General features: G+C 51.5%; 2 protein-coding genes across 5 annotated transcripts; both read left to right on the forward strand.

Annotated features, from left to right (window-relative positions):
• The first annotated feature begins 3,614 nt into the window (after positions 1-3,614).
• Positions 3,615-8,457, forward strand: S100a2 (S100 calcium binding protein A2). 3 transcript variants are annotated; one of them, XM_041656352.1, is made up of 4 exons: positions 5,355-5,604; positions 6,731-6,842; positions 6,926-7,073; positions 8,202-8,457. In XM_041656352.1, the coding sequence occupies exons 3-4, from the start codon at positions 6,933-6,935 to the stop codon at positions 8,352-8,354; spliced, it is 294 nt and encodes a 97-aa protein (XP_041512286.1). In that variant the 5' UTR covers positions 5,355-5,604; positions 6,731-6,842; positions 6,926-6,932; the 3' UTR covers positions 8,355-8,457. The 3 variants fall into 3 exon arrangements, with proteins under 3 accessions (XP_041512284.1, XP_041512286.1, XP_041512285.1); XM_041656350.1 differs by lacking the exons at positions 5,355-5,604; positions 6,731-6,842 and adding an exon at positions 3,615-3,731; XM_041656351.1 differs by lacking the exon at positions 6,731-6,842 and having other exon boundaries at positions 5,356-5,604.
• A 6,509-nt stretch (positions 8,458-14,966) lies between these two features.
• Positions 14,967-20,648, forward strand: S100a3 (S100 calcium binding protein A3). Of its 2 annotated transcripts, none has more exons than XM_041655240.1 (3): positions 14,967-15,069; positions 19,985-20,130; positions 20,484-20,648. In XM_041655240.1, exons 2-3 carry the CDS (start codon positions 19,990-19,992, stop codon positions 20,646-20,648), a joined length of 306 nt encoding a protein of 101 aa, XP_041511174.1. In that variant the 5' UTR covers positions 14,967-15,069; positions 19,985-19,989. The 2 variants fall into 2 exon arrangements, with proteins under 2 accessions (XP_041511174.1, XP_041511175.1); XM_041655241.1 differs by lacking the exon at positions 14,967-15,069 and adding an exon at positions 18,182-18,236.
• Positions 20,649-21,176: the final 528 nt, after the last annotated feature.

Below are 21,176 nucleotides of genomic sequence, written 5' to 3' on the forward strand. Positions count from 1 at the left end.
AGGATTCAGAGGTGTCTCCCCTAAAGTATAGAAGCAGAGAGGACTTCTGGGGAGAGGAGACTTGTTGATTTGCTGAGCTGCCTGCAGGCAGTGCAAGGTAACTAATTGTTATTGGTGCCTGAGGTGGGGGGGGGGGGGGATGGAGGTTTGGTAATGCAACTGCCTTTGAGTCATCCAAGCTCCAGCATGGAACCCCAACAAACTCATCAGTTCACTACAGATATTTGTCTCCCCAGGAAAGTCACCCAGCATGGTCCTTCTCCACACCTCACCATGGACAGACGCTGCCCAGCAGGACCCATGGGGGTGGTGGGCCCTTAGTGGAGGAAGGGAACACAGAAGCTTGGATGGGAGGGAGCAGCATCAGTGGTGAGGGGAGAACAGAGTCTTCTCATGCAGGTGGAGAGGGCAGTGGAGTGAGTCATCTTCCAAGAAGGGGGCTTTAAGCCGCTCCCTCTCCATCACTAGCAAGACCAAGACGGGAGCTTCTGCTAGCACTGGAGAGAGCTGATTCCGTAGAATGCAAATGAGGAGGTTTTCGGAAGGTTCAGGGGTTGTGTGTATCTGGAGGTGGGATAATACAGGAAGGGGAGAAGATTCTGGCAGTGAGGGACAGTGCTTGAGCCTCCATCCACCATCCATCAAACACTTCTCAAGCATGCTGGAGCACGCAGGAGACCCGGGAAATAGATATGGGGACGTACCTGGAGGAAATAACCTTTGAGCTGAGCTGGAAGGGTGATTAAGAGGCTTGTGATGGGGCTGGAGGGATGGCTTTGTGGTTGAGAGCACAGGTCCAGAGGACCCAGGTTAGATGGCTCACAAGAGTCTGTAACCCCAGTCCCTGGGGATCTGATATCATTTTCTGGTTTTCTTGGGCACCGTATGAATGTAGCACACAAACATACATTCAGATAAACACTCATCCACATAAAATAATAAATAAAATCCCCCCCCCCCCAAAAAAAAGAAGAGAAAAGAAATCAGAGGCTGGTGGGCGGCTCCACTGAAGGCTTTCCACGAGAGTACAGGGCATGGGCGCAGGTTTGGGGGCAAGAGAGAGTACGATATACCACAGCAAAGTTAGCGTGCCAAGGATAGCATGCCACGCCTTGGTATCCTAAAAGCGGTGAGAATTCGCCGAATGCTCTAATCTGGAGAGATTTGAACTTTTCAAGAGTCAACCCTGGAGGCAGAGCTGAGGAGGGTTGGAGTGAGGCCCAGGAGCAGGGGTGGGAGAGCATCTACAGCAGGACCAGATGATTTGAATGAGGCCTAAAGCAGTGTGGACAGGGACCAGGCATGCTTAGAAATAAGCAGGCTGACCAGACATCTGGTTTGCAGCCAGGGGAAGCGGAGGCTGGGAGGAAGCCAAGCGTCTGGTTTGGGCCACTGGGTGGATGGTAGTGCTCTTTGTGGCACACGGGAAGCCTGGTTCTTCCATCTGTCTGCCTCCAGGCTCCATTCTCCCCCCCCCCCCCCCCCGGAGATTCTGCACAGCTCCCCTTCTCTGGTCCCCATGGCAGGATGTTTCCTGTGGTCATTCCTTGGGGATTTGTAGCTCTTCGAGGCTCTGTTTTCCAACCCTGTCTTTATTTGCTGGTGTAATGACTGGTGGGCTTTCAGGCAGTGAGGAGAGGGAGGGCTCCCGTCCCTAGTACCCCCGCCCCCACCCCGGTGTCACGCAGCAGCACCTGACGTGGGTGAGATCCTTTGCGCGCAGAAATGAATAAGACCCAGTCTTTACTGGAAGGTGGGGGTGCTCACAAAGGTTGCTTTTTAGTTTATTTCAAATTCGGGCTACAGTATATTTGAAGTCAACAGGAAAAGGTGCCAGAAGTGGAGATACTGAGAAGACGGACTCCTGGACCCTAGTGTGGCCGACACTTGAGGCTAATTTGCTGGACAGAAGGAGCAGCAACTATTCTCAAGGCCTCTTGGCAACACTGGTGGCTGGAGCACACAGACACTTAACACTGCAAAATCTCCCGTCTTTAAGTTTTGTTTACTCCCTTATTTGTTGAGTGTGAAGATGTCCTGGAGCCCCAATTTTTATTTCTATAAAGTAGGGTGAGATGGTCTACCTTCCTGGGATTGTCTTATGAACTAGATGGGATAATCTATGGAAGAACTTGGCACACAGTAGGTCCTCCGCAGCCACAGGAATGCACACACTTCTTAGAAACGGCAATTAAGAATGCGAGGCGTGGCTTCTCCTGTAATGACCGTGCTGCAAGGGGAGAGCCACGGCTAAGATTTATAGAACAGATCGTGAACGACTTCACTCAGTTTGATAAGAAAAAGAACTTCAAAGTTTATTTTAGGGTGCTGGGGATACTAAAAGTGATCCTCGTGGCCAAGAGGTTTAGACTCTGAGGTGTGGTACCACTTACCCAACATTGCAGAGTGAGTCAGGGACAGCACCCAGACATGCCTGGGAAGCTGAGAGTGAGGTCATTTCTTTTTTCACTGAGCTGCCCCCCAAAAGCGGTGACTTGGGCAATGCTCAGGTTCTCATTTCTGACACCTCTGGCAGCCCCTAATCCTACCCCAGGCATTTGAAACAGGTTCCCGGTTTCGGGCTTCCACCTAGGCTTCTCAGCAGGGGCTGTCCAGGAAACCCCTTCTATGTGAAGCAGGTGTGGGCGTGGGAAGGCTCCTTGGAGATGAATCACCGCTGCCGCCTCCTTGGTGAATCACGCTCGGGGCTTGGGAACAGCTTGCTGGTGGACCTGAAGGAGAGCCGAGAGCTGCATTGCAATGATAAATCTCCACCACTAGAAGGCAGAAAAGGGACAGGCAAAACCGGAGCTGCCCAGGGCTGGCACTCAGAGCTTGGGAGGGGGTGGAAGGAATGTAAGGGCCAGTCAGTGCCTGGGATGCCCCACCGCCTGCTTCTGTCCTGGATACTCTGCTGGAGAATGTCAGAACAGATTGGGGCGGGGAGGGGGGAAGCTGGGGTGGGATGGGCTCATCCGCCCGGTGTTGTCTGTCCTGATGTTCTAAATGCAGATGCTCAAGGTCACACAGAAAGTCAGAAACAAGTCAGTCTGCTTTGGGAAGTTTCAGGAGCATAGCTATTGGATGGGGCACAGATGTGGCCTGCATCTCTGAGATGTGGACAGGTGTCCAAGTCCTGCTGCCTCTGTCCAGCCCCCTCTCTCATCTTGTCCCTGTCTCCCTGCTTCCTCTGTCACTATTATGCTCTCATTGATCCATTCCTCCAATCTTTTTTCTTCCTGACTCTTCCACCTGACTGTTTCTCTGCCCTCTTTGTCAGCCTCCATCCCTGTCCTCTGGGGACTTGGGTCCTTTTCTGGGTCCCCATGGCAGGATGTTTCCTGTGGTCACTCCTCAGGGATTTGTAGCTCTCAGAGGCTCTGTTTTCCAACTCTGTCTCATTGCCGCTCCTGGGACTCAGAGGAGACATTATTATTTACTAGCGTGTTCAGTGGTGTGCTTTCAGTCAGGGAGCAAAGAGAGTCCCCTGGCTCCTACCTACCCACCAGCCCCAGTGACCTCTGTTGCCAGTCAGCAGCCATAAACGCTGGGAGGCACCTGGTGTGGGCGAGATTCTGTGCTCATGCAGAAATGAATAGGACCCAGTATTCATCAGTGAGCTCACCACAAGGCCAGGGTGAGAGAGCGCCAGTGCACAGTGGATCTGTGTAAATAAGAGACGCTCAGGACAGAGGGAGGGCACCGGGAGTGCGGCATATGTGCCAGGACAGGTAGGAATGGAGTCTAGCTGGGTTAGAGGAGCCCTTTCAAGTGACCTTCAAAGGGTAGATGGGATCTCAGGAGAAGGAGACACACGCGGGGGTGTGGGCAAATTCTGAGCAGGGCCATCAGTGAAGCCAAGGGCCTTGGCTTCAGCACATGTTTGTACACTTGTTCAGAGAGCCACGACTGGCAGGGAGGCTGGAAAGCAGTGGGTGTTAGCGCGAAGGGTGTTTCCCTGTGCACTTAGCACGCAGGGTGCTCTACTGTGCACTTTACGGAAGAGACACCATGTAGTTTCTGAGTGGAGAGGGATTTAATGTGAATAAAGTGAAGTCACTGTGAGTGGCAGGAATTTGTTCCCTGTGGGCTCCTTCCTGGGGTGGAGAGTTTTTACCTCTACCTAAAGTTTTTACCTCTACTTAAGTAGGTTGTGAAGGGAAGGGAAGCATCATGAGGAGGGGGACACTCAGGTGCCTTGGAGAGGAGGGGGGACTCTGGGTGCCTTGCAAAGACAGAGAAGAGGACACTGGAGGAGCCAAGACCCACTTTATCTGTGCTCTGCATCTGGTTGCCACAGTGACCCTGAAGCAGAGACCTGAGGGTCTGATTCTGCTCACTCACAGGTTTCCGTGGGGTCACTATCCTCATCTCCCTCAGTGCTGCCTGGTGAGGGGCTCCACGCTGGCACTTGTGGCTTGGGGTTTCCGGCTGCTGCTCTGGCCTTGGGGAGCAGGGTGTGCCTCTGAGTCACCACCTGGGCATCTGGGCCTGGAACCATGTGAGTCACCCAGCACAGGGGGAGCAGAGAGAGGGTGCCTGATGTCTGCAGGGGAAGAGAACTGGGCCCACAGGAAGGGCGGTGCCCAAGTCGGGGGGGGGGGATAAAGAACAGAAGGGGGGCAGTCTTGAGGTCAGCTCTTTCCTGAAGACCCCTCCCTTGGGCCCAGTTGAAGGACACAGTGTCCTTCTCCATGGAGAAGACACAGTGGGGGTGGTGAGGGCCAAGGCTGGGTACAGGCCCCTGTTTTCAGCTTTGGGTGGAGGAGTCATTCCCACCCATTCACCTAAATAGGAAGAAGGAAGGAAGGAAGAAAGAAGAGGAGGTTCATGTCTCCCTTTTTTCCTCTTTTGCGTCTTACACAGACTGCTGCTCACTGAATCTGGGTCTGGTACAGAACCATTGCCCTTGCTCATTTTGAAGTAGTTTAAACAAACCCAGCCGCCTCCCTATCTCTTTAAGAGGGATTCTGGTGCCAGGCTTTCAAAACAAAACAAGCAACAACAAAAGATTTCTTAGACCTCCTGACATCCTCTAGATGTCTCCCGCTGCTCTTTTGAACCCCAGCTTTCTGGGGAGCCTGGAGAGCTTCTCTCTGTTTCTCTCTCTCTCTCTCTCTCTCTCTCTCTCTCTCTCTCTCTCTCACACACACACACACACACACACACTACATATCCACCCACCGTGTGTCCCCGCATCTTCTGACACAGGAGGAAACTGTGACTCACAGGCATAATATGAGAACCAGGCTTGGAATGAGTCTCTAGGCCCCAGGACAGAAGCTGCCTCCCCTCTTCCCTGACCAGGCTCCCCTTTCCCACAATGCCTTTGTTTCCATGTTGAGGCCCAGATGAGCTCAGGGATGCCCTTAGCTGGAACTGGAGGCTCCTCCAGTTGGTGCTGAAGCCAGTGTTTTCTGAGAGGGATGGGCCAAGAGGAAGTGTGTGGGGTGGCAGGAGGCCAGATTTTATCAAGATCAGGTTGGGACAGGTTCTGTTTCCCAAAAATGACAAATTGGAGGCCAGTAGGGTTCGCATATAAATCCCTACCCTGAGTGTCTTGGCCGCTGTATTCCCTCCTGGGTCTCTCCACCACCTGGTCTGGTGAGTACCTCTGTCCTGCACAGGACCTGGGTTTCGATCTTTGTTCCACTATCTCAATCCTTGTTCTTGTAGTTTTCTCTGACTTCCTAGTGGGACTTCCCATTTGAAGAGACCCTCTGTGAAGTTTTGGATGGAAGGACCTTCCCTAGAATCCCCTGCGAGGGTTTAGGTTACTCTGTGGCCTGTTCTCTCATCTCTGGGTCTGAGGTCTCTGTTTCTTAGTTTAGATATGTCTGTCTAGGGCCTCATTTTGGGGTTTAGGCCTAGGAGTAGGCCATGGATATGTGGGGGTAGAGGCGGATGTAACTGCCATGAAGCGTATCTGAAATCCCCCACTTAGGAGACTGAGGTAGGAAAGTCATGAGGTCAGGGTCTGACTGGGCTGTACAGTGAGATGTCATAAAAGCAGTCAATACTGGGATCTATTAGGAATAAGAAGCCAGAGACAGGGTCTCAGTGCTAGGCCCCGCCTGGGTCCCGTGCCCGTGTAGCGGCAGAGTCTTGCCCAAGGCTGCTTACTGTGCTGTTCTAAGCGGGTGAAGGTGGGGCTTGCGGAGGCAGGGAACTTTCCCTGCCTCCAGCACTGGCTCCTCTGGCTTACCCTGGAACCCACCCAATATTCTTAGAGGAATTTGGAAAAAGTGACCTCTGAACTCTGACCTCATCTCTTCAGCTTCTAGCCCGATCCTAAGACACTGGGCATTTAATATGTTTTAGTTCTAACCCCAACAGAATCCTTCTTGATGGGGAGAATGTTCAGTTGTCTCCATCCTGCTCCCTGTCTGCAAAGAACCAGCATGTGCGGCACAGCTCGCAGCCTGTCACACTAGGAGAGTCCTTGTCGGAAGGATGGCAGAGACTCTGACTTCAGGAGACTAGGGTCTGTGAAAGCTTTGACCCCTGCACGGGGCCTCATACTCTTGGACTGTTCCCATGGCTGCTGCCAAGCAATCCCGGGAGCCCATGGACACATTTATGCTCTACATTCCTGGCACAGACAGGAGTCAAATTGAGCTTCTAGACACCCTGCAGCCTCCTCCCATCCCCCTCTCTGCCTCCTGTAGACACTCGAGTAGGGAGGCCTCCCCGAAGAGGTGTGTCCCTAGAATACGAAATCCTGCTTTAGGTGGCTCCAGATCACAGGAGAGGTTTAATGTCTGAGTGCAGACTGAAGTGGCTGTGTGAACCCTGCACACTTCCAGAGCAGGATGCAGGCATCGCCTTGCCATTCCGAGAGGGTAAGCTTGGTGGAGCAGAAGCAGACCTTGTAGACTGGATTTGAGGCCCCAAGTTCCTCGATGGTGTTCTTTTGTGTCTCTAGATTCAAGATGTCCAGTCCACTGGAAGAGGCTCTGGCTGTGATGGTCTCCACCTTCCACAAGTACTCCGGTCAAGAGGGTGACAAGTTCAAACTCAGCAAGGGGGAGATGAAGGAGCTCTTGCATAAGGAACTGCCGAGCTTTGTGGGGGTAAGTGAGGCAGGCCAGGAGGGGAGGCGGGGAGCGGTAGGTGGACACACAGGGTAAATCTTTTCCCATTTTCATTCTCAAGGTGCCTCCTGGTGCTTGTGCCAGGGTGGGGCTGAGGATCTCCCCATCAGCTTCCACTCCCCGGTCCCTGGGGTGGCAGTTAGTCAATGTGTGAACGGACTTATCAATGGCTAGCCCCTTCACTATTCCTGAGCACACTGCTGTGGGGGGGCTTCAGAGTCCATTGGTAGAATTTTGTTATCTGCTAGTGGAATAGTCCCAAGCTCAGGGACGGGAGGCAGCTGGCCCAGGGTCGCACAGGGATATTACTAGGGCCTTAGTTTCTCCTTTTATTTTACACATTTGTATGGTAAGCCAAGAAAGCATGCAGAAAGAATGGATTCCAGCTAAGGCATGCACCCTGGGGCATTTGGCAGCGAGGTGCAGCTAGGTCTCACTTTGCTTCTTGTCTTGAACAGACTAACGGGTAATCCTAGAGACTCAGGTCTCAGGCCTTAATATGAGGCAGGGCTTACTTTTTTTTTTTTTCTCCATTTCGGGTTAATTCTCTCCCATTGTTTTGGCTGGTATTAAAAAGTTCATCTTTTCTGAATTCAGCCAGCTGAATTCAGGGCAGAAAGCTTTGATTTTTCTCATCATCAAGATGAAGCTGGGATCCAGCAGAGATTAGAGTTCATACCTAGTCTGAGGAACACCCAGCACCCAGCATCCCCCACTCCAGCAAGCATGCTGGAAACTTTTTTTGGGGGGGGGTTGGGTTTTTTCTTTTGGTTTTTCTAGAGGGGGTTTCTCTGTAGCTTTGGAGCCTGTCCTGGAACTAGCTCTTGTAGACCAGGCTGGCCTCGAACTCACAGAGATCCACCTGCCTCTGCCTCCTGAGTATTGGGATTAAAGGCATTGCCACCATCACTTGGCAATGCGGAGACTATTACATCATAGTCTATCTGTCCTTTCTCACTGGGCCTTCTTGGTACCTCATGGGCTCTCCTGCCACTGTGCACCTGGCTGCCCAGTGGGGAGGGGACGCTGGATACTAATGTAAAGGGGAGGTTTTGGCTGTGGGTCGGGCAGGAGCTGGGTGATAACTCCACTCCCTGCCACTTTCAGGAGAAGGTGGATGAGGAGGGACTAAAGAAGCTGATGGGCGACCTTGATGAGGACAGCGACCAGCAGGTGGACTTCCAGGAGTACGCCGTGTTTCTGGCCCTGGTCACCATCATGTGCAACGACTTTTTCCAGGGGTCCCCAGCCCGGCCCTGAAGCAGAGCGCTCCACACTCTGCTGTGTGTCTCCTGAGCCCATAGGGCTCTCTATTTTTTTTTTTAATTTTTGTACTAAATAAACTTTTGTTTGTTCATTTGTGGACAACATCGTGATGACTCAGTTACGCTCTGTGCCCTGGGTGGAACAGTTAAAGGGCTGGAGACAGAAAGTGCTCTGGTTTCCGACACCTTCTGCTCTCCAACTCTCCTGAGGTCAAAGGGTCTACTCTTTGGGAGTTCACAAAATGAGATTTTGGGAATTGGGGTATGCTGATAACATTTTATTTTGCTAAGAAAAGTATTTTAAAGGGCAGGTTGGGCATGGTAGCATAACCTTTAATCCCAGCACTCAGGAGGCAAGGCCAGGGGGCAGAGGCAGGGCAGAGGCAGAGGCAGGGACAGGGGGGAGAGGAGAGAGGCAGGGGCAGGGGGCAGAGTCAAGGGCATGGGCAGAGGCATGGGGCAGGGGCAGGGGACAGAAGCAGGGGCAGAGGCAGAGGCAGAGGCAGGGACATGGGCAGGGGCAGAGGCAAGGACAGTGGGCAGGGGCAGGCAGCAGAGGCAGCAGGTCTCCAGAGTTTGAGGCCAACCTGGTCTACATAGTAAGACCCTGCCTCAAAACAACAAAACAAAACAAAACACACACACACACACACACAAACCCCAAACCACAAAAAGACAAATACCACCTACAACTACAATCATTTCACCTCCTTCCCCAGTTTCAACAGAAAAGGGAGGATATAATCTCAGAACACAGCGCAGCCCTTAACATTTGGGACTAAAGGGTGAGTGGTCCCAAGAGTGGCTCAGGGAGCAGCGCTGGCCTAGCCAGCCCCGAGTTTAACTAAGGGCTCCTTGTCAGATCCCAGGCCTGGGGCCGGGTTCTCGTTTTCAGAAAGTTTCCTACCCACTTTCAAGTTGACTAGCTCAGTTCTGAGTTCACTCTCTCCCTGTTGAACTCTGCTAAAACCTCTTAGGAGCCCGCTCAAGGCAAGAATTCTTATGTTTTGCCATTTCCCCTAAAACTGTAACCTAAGCTGCTATATATCCTGCATCCTATGGCAATCAGGTGATAGTTGAGCACATGGTTCACCAGCTTTCCAGCCTATAAACACCAGGCCCTAGAGTTCACTCTTCCTTACCTCCGTCCAATTTTATCTTTTAATTTACTATTCTTGAAAGGTTTTGACAGCTACTGGATTTTGTACCAGTCATACAAGCATTCAGAAGTTACGCAAGGCCCGATCTGTGATGATTTAACTAAACTGGCACCTGAGCATTAGACGTCTTGATGGTCAGTTCAAGTTTGGTTCAGTGACTCAGATGGCCTCCTAACTACCTGTTGCTGTAGAATGAACCATTTTAAGACGTGCTAGGTGAAAACATACATTATATCTCTCATGGTTCTGTGGGTAGGCTGGAAATGGTTGTGGGGGTCTCAGGCAGTTGCAGGCTACCATCCCTCAAGGGGCTCGCTCAGCGTGCTTTGCACTTGGTGCTAGTTGTGTGGCTGAAGCTCACACAGAACCATCAGTGTGCTGCTAGATTTATGCCAATTTGGCACAAACCGTAGTCATCTGAGAGGAGGGAACCTTGACTGAGAAAAAGATCCGGCTGTGAGCAAGCCTATTTTCTTAGTGATTGGTGGGGAGGGCCAAACCCATTGCGGGCAGGGCCACTCCTGGGCTGGTAGTCTAGGGTTCTATAAGAAAGCAGGCTGAGCAAGTCGTGGGGAGGGAGGCAGTAAGCATGGCCTCTGCATCTGTTCCTGCCTCCAGGATCCAGCCCTGTTTGAGTTCCTGTCCTGACTTCAGTGCTGGACCACAGAGCACAAGTGTAAGCACCATAAACTCTTCCCCACGTGCAGTTTGTCATGGTGTTTGTCGCAGCAACAGAAAACCTAACCGAGACAATCAGCTTACTGGATCCCTTTCTTGACACTCTAGCAGGGTGTCAAGAAAGTGGGCTTCTCTCTTTTTATTACCATGAAAAGAGACCATTTGTTCCAGATGGGGCCTCTCCCGGCCCTAGGTGAGCAGAGAGGACAGAGCTGTCACATGGTCTCTCACCTGCTCCTTCCTCCTCTTCAGAACTCTGTCTGATCTACTCTGCAGGAGACTCCCACACATCAGAGTTTCCTGGGGAAGCAACAAAACAGCCAGGAGAGCATCGCTTTTGTGTTGTTATAATTATTATCCATCTCCTCTTTTCATTAAAAAAAGCCAAGGTGTCAGCATACCCAGCTAGGAGTAGCCATATTACTTTGCTGGGCCCCAAAAGATGTAGGCAAAGCCCTGTACACAGGGTCACGACTGCCGTGTTAACAAGGCAAAGGTTCTGGAGGACAAAGCTTTTCCGGTCTCATCTTCACTCACTCTGTCACCCACCTAGAGTATGGACACTGAGTCCTGGAGGCATAGCAGCCATGTTGTGACCAGGAATCACAAGCATAGTGTAGGGGATGGTGTGCTGTGGGTTTAAAGAAAAAACACAAGGAAAGGACATTTCCTGGGCCCTCAACCCAACCCCAAACTACCTACAGCAGACTTGTTATGTAAAGTGATTGAAGTCAGACAAGTTTTCTGCAATTTACTGCTGAGTAAACTACAGATTAGTAAAGGATGTGACATTGTTCATATTTCTCTGTGTGCGCACGTGTGCGCACGCGTGTGTGTGCAAGAGAGGCTATGCTATGGCATACGTGTGGAGATCAGACGGCAGCTCCTTCATGCGTGGTCCTCCTGAAGCTGAGTCAATCTTAATGATTTGTTGTTGAATGAAACGCAGCAGAAATGATGCCCTGGGAATTCTGAAATACATCTTAGGAACCTTTCAGCTTCCAATTGCAATGCTCATGTTAAGGATGTCAGAATGTGTTGAAAGCTAGGGGCCATGCTCTGAGAAGCCCAAGCTACGTGGGGAGACCACAAGTTGGATCTTTCTTCCCCGGGAAACTCTGATGTGTGTGGGCCACTTGCAGAATAGATCAGACAGAGTTCTGAAGAGGAGGAAGGAGCCGGTGAGAGGCCACGTGACAGCCACTCGCTCTCAGCGCTCTGCCCTCCCCACACACCTAGGGCTGGGAGGCAAGGCCAGGCAGGTCCCCTGGAAGAAATGTTCGCTTTCCATGACAATAAAAAGACAGAAGCCCACTTTCCTGACACCCTGTTGGAGAGGAATCTGGTAAATATGGGTCAGGGAGTCATGATGCCAGTAATTAACGTCCCAGGGCAGTTCTCAAAGCTCCTTACAGGCACACTGTCATTTCGGCCTCATGGTAACCCAAAAGGGGCTATTATTAAACCTTTTTACAGATGGGAAAGCGGAGGGGGCAACTCCGGCCATTTGTGTTTGGTCCACTCATGCTCCAGCCGTTTAATCCTGCCTGTGCCCGCACCTCGCAGATGAGGAAACAGAGACCGGGGATGTTAAGGGCTAGTGTCTGGCCTTGACCCATGTCTGTTAGAGAACTCCTCATCCCTCTGGGACCCTGGGCCGGCAGACTGGGCCTCTCTCCTCTTTCTGAAGCCATCTCCAGAGCTTTGGACTTTATGTGACCTGGAGGGGACCTGGCTGAATATGGTTCAGTTGTACCTGGCACATTGGCCCAAGTCGCAGGGAGATGGGGCCTCCTTGCATGGGGTTGGCTCTGTGAACTCTGATTTCTTTTGGTGCTACATAGAAGTGGGCTTCTCAGTTTTGGATTTGGACAGTCAGTTGGGCTAGCAAGACCAGACTTATCTTGCTGCCTCTGAGGTTTCCCCCAATCAGAGAGGCTAACCACTCCATTTGGTACTGGACAGAATAACTGACATCAAAAGGCTGAATGCAAACAAACAAGCTTCTCCATTCTTTGTGCTGAGGCGGAGGAGGGTCTGGACATCACTTTTTTTTTTAACAATTAAAAAAATTTTTTTTATGGTTTATTAACTTTGTTTTATGTGCATGGGTGTGAAGTGTCAGATCCCCTGCAACTGGATCTTCAGACAGTTGTGAGCTGCCATGTGGGTGCTGGGAATTGAACCCGGGTCCTCTGGAAGGGCAATCAGTGCTCTTAATCACTGAGCCATCTCTCCAGCCCCTGGACATCACTTGCTTGTCGAGGACCTGTGACCAGATCTCCCCATTCCCCCTGGAATTGCTGCTGGGATGAGAATTGTAGCAACCACACCTCCAGTCAGACCACCATTTTATGGTGTGGCTCAGAGAGCTCTCTAGTGCTCTGTGGAAAGGGAGACTGAGGCCAGCGTGAGTTAGTTACCAAATCTAAGATGATTGCTCACTCAGCCACTCAGAATGGAGCCTAGGGAACAAGTAAAAAGATCTATCTAATCCAGAAACCCAGAAAAATGGGAATACGGTAAATAGACATCCCCTTAACCCAGCAGTCAATGTCTTTCTACCTTAAACAAGGGGAAAGACGAGGGTCTTAGACTAGGGATGGCTCGAGACTTCCCTGTGCCTTTCCTGTGATCTGGAATAGGACATGGAGAAACAAGGTTGATACACGTGCGGTCGGTCACAAGGCAGTGACGTGGCTGTGATCTTGAAAACGTCTTAGTTACTCTTATCTCGGCATCTTTAGCCTTGACTGGGGAGGAGAGGGGCTGGGGTAAGTTGCTCCTGTCCTGGGAGTCCAGACAAACAATCTTTAAATGACTAATGTGTCTATGTGCAGAGTTCAGCAGGATCTGACCCGGAGGTTAAGGTAGCAAAGGAGACAAGCACAGACGGCAGAAGTTCCTAGAGTTTTCACCCTTATTTAGTTATTTGTGACAAGGCATTGCTGTGAAACCTAGGCTGGGCTCAGACTTTCAGCCATCATCCTGCCTCAGCCTTCTAGGAGTACAGACACACAGTGCCAAGTTTGACTTCATCTTGTTTTAGTTATCCATTGAATGTTCCTGTGGGCCAGAGTGCAGTGGATAAGGTAAAGTGGCTTTCAAGCCAGTGCTTGAAAAATACCATAGGTGATCTGTTTTGTTTTTGAGACAGGATTTCTCTGTGTATCCCTGGCTGTTCTGGAACTAGCTCTATAGACCAGGTCGGTCTCAAACTCACAGAGATCCGCCTGCCTCTGCCTCCTGAGTGCTGGGATTAAAGGCGTGTGCCACCACTGTCCAGCACCTAGGTGGCTTTTCTCATTTTAAATCAAACATCAGAGATGTCAGTTGAGCTAGGAGACTTGCTCAGCTTATCACCGCCAACGCTATTGATTTTCTGAGTCAACTAAGAGCAAGCAGAGATGGCTCCACACTTAAGAGCATCTACTGTTTGTGCCGGGGAACCGGGGTTGGTTCTCAGCCCCTACATAACACTCAGTTATGGGTTCTGGGTCAATGCAGTGAACTGGTACCCCACTCCATAGCTCCCATATGGGTCACCCGATCTCTCTACCAGCTCACTGTTCTTATCTGTGCAGTGGACACAACCAGCTATTGGTTTGGTAGTCAAAGCAAGCAGCAGATCTGACCTCTACTGGTTCTTCTTGGTCCCAGTTTAGATTCTCTTCCTATTCCCCAGCTCCAATTCCATAGCTTTGACTCTGGCTCCAGCTTTCTCCCTGGCCCAGTGCTGGTCCCAGTAACCAGATACCCCCTCCCATATGTTCTTCCTACTTGGCTCAGAAGATCAAAGAGGAGGTTGATTGTTTTGGTCAAGTTCATTTAACTTCACGGGGCTATTGGATTTGGGTGATTATTCTGGCCCTAGGGCTCAGGCCCCTTTGCCAGAAGTAAATAGAATTTCCAGATTCTTGGGAGCCTCTATTTTTTCCCTGGGGTGCAGGACCAGACACTGCCCTTTAGAGGGGTGGTTGTTTTCCAGGAATCTTAGGTGATGGCAGTGATAGCGAGGAGACAGAAAGGGAGCCAGGGAGAGTCAGGGCTTCAGCTTGTAAGAAGCTTTGCCAGATCGGCTAGCATCTGCTGTCACCCTTCACACACCATCTTGCTGAGCCTTTGAGGCAATGCTTCTCAGTCTCCAGCAGCAGCGAATTTCTCGCATTTCTCGGAGGTCAGCTCACCTGTCCTGGGGGAGCTATGTAAGGTGAGGAGTCCTGGTACAAGGTTCAGCCCAAGGGAGGGGATGGAGTGTGTGGACAGGAGAGAGTGGGAAGGAAGGAGGGTAATTCTAGTCCAGGCCCTGGAACTGGGGTCCACCGCTGAGCACTGGGGGTCACTACAGAAAAGGGGTTCCGGGTAGATGCTGGAAAACTTCCAGTAGGGCAGGGAGATTCCACGCACTTTAGGAAGGGGTTTTGGGAACCAAGGGAGGAGAATTTAGAGTCCTGACCTCCTTCTTTGTGGAGGCAGAAGCTGAGTAAGATGGTCTTGTGGGGAAAGACTGGTCCCTACTCCCTCCATCAAGGGAACTCAGGGTGTTTCTGTTGAGTTAGACTTGGGGGCCAGAGCTTTCGCATTGCCTCAGTAACAGCTAGTAACACAATGTGTTTCGAAATGTCCTTTTTTCCTCCCTCCTTCCCCTCTCCTCCCTCCCTCCCTTCCTCCCTTTTCCCCTCCTCTCCTTCCTTTTTTTTTTTTTTTTTTTTTTTTTTAAACAAGGTCTCACTGTGTAGCTGCGGCTGGCCTGAAACTTGCTGTGTAGACTAGGCTGGGCTTGGGCTCACCGACATCGGCTTGCCTCTGCCGTTCAAGCACTGGGATGAAAGACATATTCCACCATCTAAGCCAACACTTTGGATTCTCAGGGTAAGAACCTTCCAAACCCTCTTTGGAGGGAAAAAAAACCTAAATCTCTAACAAGGTGAAGGGCAAACATGTTGAAGTCAGCTGATGAGGAGGGGTGGGGTTTTGAGTGGAGGGGCGGGGTTTGAGTGAAGGCCCAATTAAGTGTTCTTTCCATGTTCGTCCATGTTCGTCCGCCAACCCCACATCTCCACCAAAACAAGTCTCTTGGCTTCTCCCAGCGCTCCCCACCCCCTCCTGTGGACAAGGATGCAGTGTTCCTAGGACCCGTGACTGTGCCCAGAAACATGAAGGGCTGTTGGATAAGAAAGGGGACTCAGAAGCTAGGCTGCGGGACTCTTCCTTCTTATTAAACATTCATTTGTTATTGTCTGTTTCTCGCACTAGGTTGTCATCTCCCTTGAGAGGTACTGTGCCTGTTTTGTTTATGTTATATCCCGGATGCCTCGTATCAGCGCTCTAATTACTTGTATGCACAGTGAACCTGCCACCCACTAGTAATATGACCTTGGGCCAGTCACTGCCTCTCTGCGTTAATATTTACCAAGCCCTTATGATATTTTAGTAACGTTTATTCCGTGAGCCTTGCTGTGCTGACTCAAACCCACAACAACCCTATGAGATGGTTAACTGTTTTTATTTCTATCAGTGAAGAAAACCAGATCCCAAGAGGAGAGGTGACACGCTTAAGGTGGCTGGTAGCAGGTGGGAATAAGTCATTGACCTAGAAGCAAATTAATTGCTGGTCCACTCTGTCCCCTCCTTCTGCTGCGGTGTGACCATCTCTGCCCTCTTCCCTAAACTCCTCATAACTTCTTGCCAATAAAACACGATTAATCACAGTTCTTCCTTCTATGCAATTGCTTACTCCCCTCACCTGCACGGCGGGCAACCTCCAGGAGGAGATGGTGGCCCAGCAAAGCTGGGTGCTGGGCCTAGGATGAGGTCAAGGGCTTACAGACTGGCCGTACAGGCATGAGGGCTTTGTCACCGGCTGGGAAGCCAGGCTCCTCTTCTCCTTCCCATACTCTTCTGGGTGCTGGATTTTCTCTCTGTGAAACAGGGAAGCTTAGGGGTTGGGAGAGAACAGAGAAGCAACAGGAGAGGATTTCCATGTCTGGGAAATGGCGGTCTCCGCCTGTGTCAGCTAAGAATGGCAGGAAATGCTGGACAGAGTTAAAATGATCTTTTTCAAAACATGAAAGGACTGAAAGGCATTAAGAAAAAACCTAGACCAGACATGGTGCCGCACGCCTTTAATCCCAGCACTCAGGAGGCACAGATCTCTGTGAGTTTGAGCTAGCCTGTTCTACATAGGATCTCTAGGATAGCCAGGGCTATGTAAAAAGACTCTGTCTCATAAAACAAAACAAAACAAAACAAAAAGCCCCTATTGTGTCTGGAGTTAATGTTAAGAGTACTTGCTGTTTGGCTGAGGACTCAGCTTTGGTCTCCAGCACCCACCCTCCACCCTCTTCTGATTTCCTTGGGAGAAGGCACGTGTTATATAGAGATATGGACACTCACACATAAAATAAAAATAAAGGTATCTTAAAAAAATAAAAATAATTTCAGGCTGGAGAGATAGCTTAGAGGAGCCCTGGCTGCTTTTCCAGAGGTTCTGAGTTCGATTTCCAGCACCCACATGGCAGGTCACAACTGTCTGTACCTCCAGTTTCGGAGGACTCATCACCCCCACACAGACATACATGAAGCTAAACAGGAATGTGCATAAAATAAATAAATTAATTAATTAAAAAAGTTTCAAAATTAAAAAAAAGAAGAAAGAAAAAGAAACCCCATCAGAATTCTAAGTGATGGCTGGAGAGACAGCTGAGCTACTAAGGGTGTGTGCTGTTTTTGTGGAGGACTAGAGCTTGTCCCCAGCACCCACATGAGGTGGCTCATGTGACCTGTGACCCCATCTTCATGGGACTCATTGCCTGTGACAATGTGGGCACCTGCACCTCATGTGCACAACACTCATGCACAGACACAGAAGTAAAAATAAAAATAAACCTTAAAAAAAAAAACAAGAAAACAAACGAACAAACCAAAGCCTCCTTGAAAAAAGCTTAAGTGATGTCAAAATCTGCGAAGTTGAGCACGGAACCCCGAGGGCTCTAGCCAAGACGATCTGGGGAGTCAGGAAGACACAAGTGAAGCCCAGGCTCACAGAGGAGGGGACACAAGTAGAGAGGTGATGCTGAACCCCAAGGGGCAATACTCTTTTTTGGGGGGATTCAAGACAGGGTTTCTCTATAGTCTGGGAGCCTGTCCTGAAACTCGCGCTGTAGGCCAGGCTGGTCTCGAACTCACAGAGATCCGCCTGCCTCTGCCTCCTGAGTGCTGGGATTAAAGGTGTGCGCCACCACCATCCATCCAAGGGTCAATACTCTTCAGCCAAAGAACAAATGAATGCTCTACCCCCAGAACTGCTGGGAAAACTGCCCCGGTGCTGCGCAGAGCACAGGCTAGAGAAGCAGCTTCCTCAGGAACTGGGGACACACCAGCTCCCATATGATTCTGTGGCCCACATTCGTCCACATCACCGGGAGTTGAGAGACAAGAAAGTCCAAGCCCTGCCAGCTGGAGGCTCCCTAGGAGGAGTACCCTTCCTCCTGGGTCTCAAAAATACCTCACAACAATTTCCTCCAGTGGAACAAGCAATTCACAGCCAAAGGCCACCGAACGTTCAGTGATCTGGAGGCTGGGCCCATGTCCTTAGATGTCTCACCTGTAAGTAGGGGCCTGAGCCAGGTGTTCTCAAGGTCTCCCTGTACAGGGACTCTGGCTGTCTGGCCTAAGAGAATCAGGTGTGTTCCCATTTTGTATTCTGGGTCTCTTGATGATCAAGAGCTCAGGAGAGGGATGTGTGTGGCTGGAAGATGCCACCAGGAAGCTGCTGCCAGTTCTCAGCTTTGGGGAAGGGCAGAGGGGGGATGAGCTGGGAGTGGTGTCTGAGACTCAGACTGGGCCTTTGATGTGTGCGTTGCTAGGTGGGCGGTGGGCCTGTAATAGAGGCTGCTGAGGGAAGAAGGCAGGAGACCCTGGGGGCAGCTTCAGGGCTGACCTACTTGGGTCCCTATAATTGCTCCCTTCATCTCTACAGGCTACAAATAGGGACACCCACTTGTTAGGCTCCCACAGCTGAAACGCCAGCAGCAGAGGTGAGTGTGGCTGCTCGGGACTGCCTTGGGATGGGTGTTGGAGTCTCTCATGAACCCCTCAACAGCTGCTCCGTTCCTGGATACAGGGCCTGGGAATGGGAGCAGAAAGGTTGCGTTAGCAGGTGTCGGGGTGAGGGAAGTCGGATATGGTGGACTCAGAGGTTCCCTTGAACACTAAGGGGCCAGTAGGAAGTTTGGCCTGGCCTGGGGATTGTGCCCAGCCACGGTTTCATGCTGATGTGGGGACAGTGGGCATCTACGGTTCTGGAGCAGCCCTTAGTGAGCACCTTGCGGCTTTGCTTCATTCTTGGGGATGAGTTGGGACAGGCCAGCGCTGCTGGTGAGGAGAGGATTCCTGTGAGTCTTCAAGCCCTAAGCTTCTGAAATAACAACTGAGGTGGCGCCAGGCAGGCCGGGGGAGTTCAGAAGGGCTCTGAGGTGCTGAGCTCCTGTGACCATGGCCCATTCCTCTCTTGGGAACGTGGTTCCTTGTTTCAGTCCTGGGCTGTCACAAAGAAGTAGACCCTAGCAATGCTTGCCACTTCAGCTCCCACCCCTCTACCTCCTTGGGGACAATTTGCTCCCCGCAGAGGGAACTCCCCAAGAAGTCTTGGCTCTGGCTGCCCTGTGTTGCAGGACTCCAGTCCCCTGGGGGAGTCAAGAATGAGTCATGGACTCACATGGAAACAGATCTATGGCTTTCCTGCCTGCCCAGGGTTTGCCTAGGCTGGATGGGCAGTGGAGGGTGACAACAGAAGTGGGGTGGGTGGGGGAGGGCTCTTCGGAAGCACTTTCTGTCCATCAGAGTGGGGAGGACTCTTCTCAAAGCCTTCTGTCTTAAGACCCCACCCCTGCCACGGGAAGGGAGGACGGCTAGAGGATAGGGCATATCATAGCTGATGGACTCGGCAGAGACCCATGGTCCACGTTTCTGACTAGGCCTGTAAGGCTGAATTCACCTACTTTAAAGGAAAAGACAATTGAGGCCCAGAGAGAAACAGTTCACCCAGGCCTGCAGAGTGAGCAGAGGATGAGGGTTCCCAGCTGCAGCTTCTTTGGGTCAGGGAAGGAGGCATAGCGAGGTGGTAGGGGATCCCCTTACGATCACATCCCTGCTGGCACTAGCCTCACCAGGGCAAAGAAACACTGGGCAGGGCTTCCTGAGCAAACTCTTACAGGACGGAACTCCAGGTCCCCAAGGGGCAGAGACTTCTAGGACCAGGGGCTGCATCACGTGGAATGTTGTCCAATGGGAGACAGTTTCCAGATGTTGGGGTGAGAAAGGACTGGAGGGAATCAGAGTCCTTAGGGAGACCCACAGTGAGGGGTGCAGGTGATGGGGTGGGATATTCAGCTCCTGAGGAACTTATGATAATGTTGGGGAAATGAAACTTCTGTCCAGAAAAACCACAACAGGCACAATGGGGAGGTGAATTGGTGTGTGTGCGCGTGTGTGCATGTGTGTGCGTGCGTGTGTGTACGTGTGGTGTGTGTGTGCATGTGCTTATATGCACACACGTGTGTGTATGTATGTGCGTGTGTGTGCATGTGTGCGCACGTGTGCACATGTGCGTGTATGTGTGTGTGTGTGTGTGTGTGTGTGTAAGTAGTTGTCAAGGAGGGCTGCTTCTAGGAAGGGGAACTTGAGCATGCTGGAGACTGACAGGTCTGGAATTAGCTCTCAGCAAACACTGAGGGAGAAGCCTGGCCTGGCTCTCCTTGTGAGTCACACCCTTTTTTGGTGACAGTGAGGATGACCCGGCCCCTGGAGCAGGCAGTAGCTGCCATTGTGTGCACCTTCCAGGAGTATGCTGGGCGCTGCGGGGACAAGCACAAGATCTGCCAGTCAGAGCTCAAGGAGCTGCTGCAGAAGGAGCTGCCCACTTGGACCCCGGTGAGCACCCTCAAACCTCTTCCCCCTAGTGGGAGGTACCACTGGGACTCTGCAAAGACCGGCCTGGGGTCAAACACCAACATAGGGCAGCAAGAGGGAGAGACCGGACTGTGGGGAGGGGACATAGGGAAGTGAGCTGACATAGCTGCACGAGCCTTAGCAAAATAGGATGTCACTCTTCCTGTGTTGGGATAATGCTCTCTGTGGCTAGGAGCAAGGGAGCTGAGAAGCAGGGCGAGGTTGGCCCCCAGGAGGGTGTGGGTTGGAGTAGGGAGGCCCATCCTTTGGAGGGGAGTGGTGTAGACTTTGCTTATGCTCCTCACTTCCTGATCATCCCTTCTCGTCTTGCACAGAGTGAGTTCCGGGAGTGTGACTACAATAAGTTCATGACCCTTCTGGATACCAACAAGGACTGTGAGGTGGACTTCAGCGAGTATGTGCGCTCGCTTGCCAGCCTCTGTCTCTACTGCCACGAGTACTTCAAAGACTGCCCCCCTGAGCCCCCCTGCCCCCAGTAGCCGCTGATCCTGGAAGGACAGGGTCTGCTCCATTGCTGTCCGTGATGTGCTAACCCTGGCTACTCAGGAGCTTTAGCAGTGTTCCTAGGGATGTCAAGGTAGCGAGGGTAGCCAGCCTGTGCTTCCCTTCATGGAAGGACAACATCTGTGCTCACACTTTGGAGGCTCAGTCATGTGCGCACAATTGGGACTGCTGTGGACGGGGCCTGCTCAGCTCCTAATAAAGAAATGTCAGCTTGGCTTGGTTTGGTTCTTCTGATGGGACACCTTGGACTTTGGGACCCGGGTCCTTGGGAATCTTTATTCCTCTATGTTTCTTATCACTGGAGGAAGGAGGCTGAAGGCAGGGGCCCCAAAGGCAGTGTCAGACCCCACAAGAATGCACAAGTCTCCGTGTTCAATAGGAGGGTGTGGCCGGGTGTGGCCGTTACAAGCTCCCATCAGCTGAGACTGGGGGGGGGGGTGTCATTGTCTCCATCTCTCTGTCCCCCGTCTTGAGGTGGAAGCTCTTGCCTTGGGCTTTTTAGG

This window comes from Microtus oregoni, unplaced genomic scaffold, assembly GCF_018167655.1.
Source record: "Microtus oregoni isolate MIOR12 unplaced genomic scaffold, Mior012 000007F_ref0000211, whole genome shotgun sequence".
Classification (NCBI taxonomy): Eukaryota; Metazoa; Chordata; class Mammalia; order Rodentia; family Cricetidae; genus Microtus; species Microtus oregoni.